Raw genomic sequence first — 5999 nt, forward strand, 5'->3', positions numbered from 1 at the left:
TTGTATTGTTGTTTCATTTCAGGACCTTGATTTGATTGGTCCTATTAAACATGGAGTCTGGGTATTTTTCTGGGAGTTCGATTGTTGACGGTCATCTGATTCAGGTGAGTACCCTGTACTTGGTCAATACAGGTTTCTTTCCAGTGCATGACTTGTGTTTCTATTTTATCCATCTTGTCGTTATTCATGCTGTTGAGATATTATCTAGTTGATACTTTTTTGATAATCATTGCTTGATACTTGTCAGTTGACCTTTGACATGATATGATATTATACTATTGATACTCCTGCTACCTATGTGTGTTATCTAGTTGATACCTTTTGATACTTGTTACTTGATACATGCCTATTGACCTTGATTGATCTATCCATTGATAGTCCAGTCTCAAGTTGGTATCGTTGATCTATGATGAACACTCTTAATTCATGTTGATTATGTTGATTAGTTGTAACTATTACATGTTGAAATGATCATCATAACATCTATATGCTAAAAGTAGGTGTTATTACTTGTTGTTGTTGTTATATCTCACTGCTTGTGTGGGTGAGATCATTATAGCACTGCCTGTGTGGGTGCTACACCCTGCCTGTGTGGGTGCGATCATTATAGCACTGCTTGTGTGGATGGTACGCACTGCCTGTGTGGGTGCAATCATTATAGCACTGCCTGTGTAGGTGCAATCATTATAGCACTGCCTGTGTGGGTGCTACCATGCATTTGCTATTGTATTATACTGCATTGTTATTTACAGCATCGTTGTATGTAACTGTTGCACTTGTATGATATATGACTGTTGCACTTGTATGATATATGACTGTTGCATTGTATGACATGACATGCATTACATGTATTTGCATGATTCCTATATCTGTTACACGGTATTGATCTTCCTTTGTTATCTTAGTTGATATATCATGTTCTATTACCATGATTCATGTTACCTGTTGATTAAAAATTTCTTTTCTTTATATCTTCGTTGTAGAGACTATATATTCTTTTTATTCTTGTTGATATATCCTTATATGCACTTCTATCATGTATTCACTGAGTATCTAATGCTCACTACCCAGACCCTGGGGTTGCCTTATTTTCTCCCCAAGTAGCAGATAGGAGGATAGTACTTGGAGCTTGGAGATCTAGCCGGCTGTATCCATCTCACATCAGAGGATTTGTATAGAGCTGTTTTGTATGGGTTTTTATGGTATTGTTGTATAGACTGTATGGACTTTTTGTAAGTATCGTGTTTTTACTGCGAATATTTTCTACTTTGTGTAGAATCATTGTAGTTTGCTTATTTTAGTTTTATATGCAAGTGATAGTATTAAGTGTAGCCCTGTGGGCCTTACTATTTGTCTGTTTTGCATTTGGTATGTATGGATATGGGCATGTAGTCCTTATGATGGCCCTGTAGGCCTACTTGTACACATGTATTCAGGGAAAGGTCATTGTTACAGGGGAGATGCTACCGAAATTTTTTGAACGGTCATCTCTCGGGTTGTGACAATTTAGTGGTATCAGATATTAGATTCGTTTCTTTGGATTTACGTTTCATTCATGGTCTATCTGATATGGCCATGTAGGCTTACTTGTACATATGTATTCAGGGAAATTGTCATAGTTACAGGGGAGATGCTGTCGAAATTTTTCGGACGGTCATCTCTCGCCATCTCTCCGGACGTGACAATTTAGTGGTATCAGAGCTTAGGTTCATATTTAATTTCTTTCGTGGTTGTCATTGCATTTTGAGCCTGTCTAATATCAATTTAGTGGTATCAGAGCAGGTTAGGTTCATTCGGATTTGTCGTTGCATTTGTGTCTATTTTTCAGTGTCTGCCGGATTTATTAGATTTATCATTGTATTTGTAGCCTTTGGGAGTTATCATTGCATCTGTAGGTTTATCTGATACCAATTGTTTGGTATCAGAGCATATTAGGCTAAGCATTTAGTTTTAGGGTTTAGGTCTAGTTTTTGAGTTTGTCGTCGTGTCGGGTGTATCGAATTTGTTTACTCGATCCAAGTTGTGAGATGGACAGACAGCGGCATGAATTCTCCAAGCAAGTTGTAAGTAAAATTTCTAGTACAGTTATTCATTTGCTAGAAATTATAGTGGTTATGTTATCAGGTGATATTATGGCCCCTGTACAAAATCGAGTAAGTGGTCGGCGACGGAGACGACCTGCTAGATTTTTAGAGCCTAGGAGTTCTGAGGATGATATTGGATAGTCGAGAGCATATCCGTAGTCCTCCAGTTGGACAGAGTTCTCGAGTTCCGGAGATACCGTTGACGGATTCGGTACCGGCTACAGCTAGCAAGTCAGTGGATTTGAGCCGCATACCATTATTGGCAAAGTCCGTTAAGGACCGGTTGACTTTATTCCATGGGGGATCTGACCCATGGCTTGCCCGTTCATGGTTGGAGAATTTGACTGATACATTTGTGTATATCTCTTGCATTGAGGCAGAGAAAGTCGAGTTAGCTGTGTACCACCTTCGTGATCAGGCTGTCACATGGTGGAAGACTCAGAGGATTGTACTCGGAGAGCGAAGATTTATCTTGGTTATCATTCCGAGAGGCTTTGGAGAGCATTATTTTCCAGCGGCGTTCTCTCAGGCACAGCGTCAGGAGTTTCTGAGCCTTAAGCAAGGCGACCGCTCTGTTACTGATTATCATATAGAGTTTTCTAGACTTGTTGAGTTCTGCCCACATTTGGTAGCCCGAGATAGTGATCAGATGTTCCAGTTCACTCAGGGACTAACTGCATATATTCGACTGAAGATGTCTAGTTGTCCGATCAGCACATACAGAGAGGCACTGGATCGGGCTTGATCATTGAGTCGACCCAGCAGCAGGTGGATCGTGAAAGAGATGCAGAAAAGTCGAAGGGTTAGAGTTTGCAGACTTCTGGTCAGAAGAGGCCAGCTCAGGAATCAGAGTCATGGGACTTCTCCAGACGACAGAAAGATAAACGACCATCTTCAGGATCTTCGAGTGGGTTCGAGTGGAACCAGAAGATGTAAGGATAAGAAAATGTTTCGGTGTGGATCCAGTAGCCATCTGGTGGCCGATTGTCCATTAGATTAGGTCTATTTATTATTATCTGTAAACAACCTGGCCATATGGTTGGAGAGTGTACTCTGAAGGTTCAGCTGAAGCCTACTGATGCTGCATCGTCTGGAGGGCATTCTACACAGCAGCGATCGCAGAGGACACAGAGGACGAGAGCCCCTCAGCAGCAGCGACCCCTACCATCTCAGCCACAGATATATCTACTACAGGGGAGGGACCATGCAGCTATACCGACAGCATTCCAGTACACCACCAGTTCAGAGACGCAGTATCCTCCACAGTAGTATCTATCAGCGGTGCCTCAACCATACATGTTATCAGCAGCTCCACAGCCAGAGGTCCGTTATATGGCGATTCCGATGCAGCAGCAGCCACCAGCAGCACCGACTTCTTACAGTGTACCTCCTCATTATGTTCAGCAGATGACATCTGTATCTCAGAGTCAGATTTCTATAGAGTGGAGGCCTTCGATCTCTCAGCCAGTTACACAGCCGACCATTGCGAGAGGTTGGTCGTGTCTATGCTATCACACGAGAGGAGGCACAGCGGGCCGATGGATCGATAATTCGGGGTATGATTTTAGTTTATGTTGTATATGCTGATACCTTGATTGACACTGGTAGTTTATATTCATTCATGTCTAGATTATTTTTGAGAAAATTAGGAGAATTCCTATGATTAGATCTTGTAGACTAGCAGTATCTTTACCTTCGGGTGAAGTGCTGACTACAAATCGAGAGATTAAGGGATGTCTGTTGGATTTCGACGATCATACCCTTACGGTGGATTTTAAGTGCTGGATATGATGGAGTTTGATATCATTCTTGGTATGGACTGGTTAGCCACTTATCATGCTACGATGAATTGTCGAGCTGAAGTGGTTACCTTCCGACCTGCGGATCAACCCGCATGGGAATTCGTGGGTACTGAGAGTGATGAAATATCCATTATTTCGGCAATACAAGTATAGAGGATGTTAGACGGTGGAATGACATGAAGAGAGATATCGCAGACTTTGTTGCGAGGTGTTTAGTCTATCAGCAGGTGAAGGCTGAACACGAAGAGACCAGCAGGATTACTTCAGGAGATCCCGGTATTTAAGTGGAAGCAGGATCATATCACGATGGATTTTGTTACTGGCTTACCCAGGACCCGGAAGGGTCATGATGCGATTTGGGTAATCGTTGATCGGTTAACCAAATCTGTGCATTTCCTTTCGATACGTCTGACTGATTTACTGGATCTGACGGATTTGACGGATTGTATATTATTTTGCAGAGAGGATTATTAGATGGGTACAGAGCTTCATTTTAGAGTTCAGATGGTCAGTCGTATAATAGTGAGGTTATCATTCTACTAGTGGATTCAGATAATAATAGTTATCATTCTCCATTTAAGGCATTGTATGGTAGACCTTGTCGATCTCCGGTGTTGTGGGAGGAGGTTGGCGAGCGACAGATGTTGGGTCCGCAGAGTATTCAGCAGGATGCTGAGCTTGTGCGTATTATCAGATGACGTATGTCAGAGGCTCAGGGTCGACAGAAGAGTTATATGGATCAGAGACGTCGGCCATTGGAGTTTTCTGTAGGAGATCATGTATTTTTACGTGTATCACCCACGAAAGGGGTGAAGAGGTTCGGGTTGAGAGGAAAGTTGGCTTCGCGGTACATTGGACCGTTTGAGATATTGGAGCGGATTGGCGAGGTTGCATATCGCCTGGCATTACCGCCGACACTTGCGGGTGTTCATAGTGTATTTCATGTTTCTATGCTACGAAAATACGTACCTCATCCTTCACATATTCTGAGGGAAGTACTTGTTCCTCTCCAACCAAATGCGTCTTATGAGGAGATTCCGGTGTAGATTCTTGGCCGAAAGGAGCAACAGTTATGGAACAAAATCATTCGACTTGTAAAAGTCGGATGGCAGCATCATACGGATGAAGAGGCTACTTGGGAGCTGGAGGACACCATCCGAGCTTGATACCCTCATCTATTTGCTTGAGATATGAGTTAATTATTATGGTATTTCTATACCGTAGTATAAAGATAATAAATTTGGAGACCAAATTTTTGTTAGTGTGGGAGAATGTAAAATACAAAAAATTGTAGAGGGTTAATTGTAAAGAAATTACCCTAATTAGTGAATTTTAAGGGAAGCTTAGGAAGATTAATTAAATTAATCCTAAAAGTCAAAGTGGTTTAATTAAATCAATATAATTGATGAGGGATTAGGATAATGGATATAGGGTTATTGATATAGGGTTTTAGGTTATTGGATGCGGGTTAAAAACCTGGCCCGTTAAGAAAACAAAGGATTCGACTGTTCCTTCGCCTCCGCTGTTCCCAATCGCGACAACCTCCTCTGTTCCTTCGCCTCCGCTTCTTCTTCGATCGCGACGGGCAGCGACATCAATGTCGATCCTCGTCTGTCTGCGAGGCGGTTGTGGGCGTCGGCGAGTGGTGAACAGCCCGAGCAGCGCCAACAGCGATTGCGATCGAGCAGCAGCTCTAATCGCGATGAACGAGCAGAGATCGTGGAGAAGAAGAGATCGGGTAGAGAAGAAATTCGGTAAGTTTAAGCTAAGATTTCTAGATTTCTAGGGTTCTTGAGCTTAGTTTTTCCCGGATTTCAGAACTTGAATTTTGGTATCGGATCGAAGGGGAGAGGTGGCGATTGGCTCGGGCTTGAAGAATCGAGTGATAAATGGCTTGATTACTTATGGGTTTCATTGGATTTCTTTGTTGTTTTGGATCTGGGATGTTGATTTCTGATTTTTGATGGGATTCACAACTTGAGTTGGTTGGAATTGGATCGGTGGATGTTGCTAATTTCGACTGTGAGGAAAAGCAGAATCGGAGGTATCCTAGGGCACATCGGAGTCGATCTCTACGGTAAGCTCTTTGAAGTAGTTCTTATAGTTGTGCTAT

At 42.3% G+C, this 5999-nt stretch overlaps 1 protein-coding gene across 1 annotated transcript; it reads left to right on the top strand.

The window, feature by feature from the left end:
- Positions 1 to 2211: 2211 nt before the first annotated feature.
- Positions 2212 to 2829, top strand: LOC141830559 (uncharacterized). The gene has a single exon (XM_074717966.1). The coding sequence runs from the start codon at positions 2212 to 2214 to the stop codon at positions 2827 to 2829; it is 618 nt and encodes a 205-aa protein (XP_074574067.1).
- Positions 2830 to 5999: the final 3170 nt, after the last annotated feature.

The sequence above is a fragment of the Curcuma longa genome, chromosome 6, assembly GCF_044706935.1.
Source record: "Curcuma longa cultivar G26 ecotype Majalengka, Jawa Barat chromosome 6, ITB_CL_G26_1.1, whole genome shotgun sequence".
Lineage (NCBI taxonomy): Eukaryota > Viridiplantae > Streptophyta > Magnoliopsida > Zingiberales > Zingiberaceae > Curcuma > Curcuma longa.

Coding starts and splice junctions, on each gene's coding strand:
- LOC141830559 (XM_074717966.1), top strand. CDS start 2,212: ATGATATTGGATAGTCGAGAGCATATCCGTAGTCCTCCAGTTGGACAG.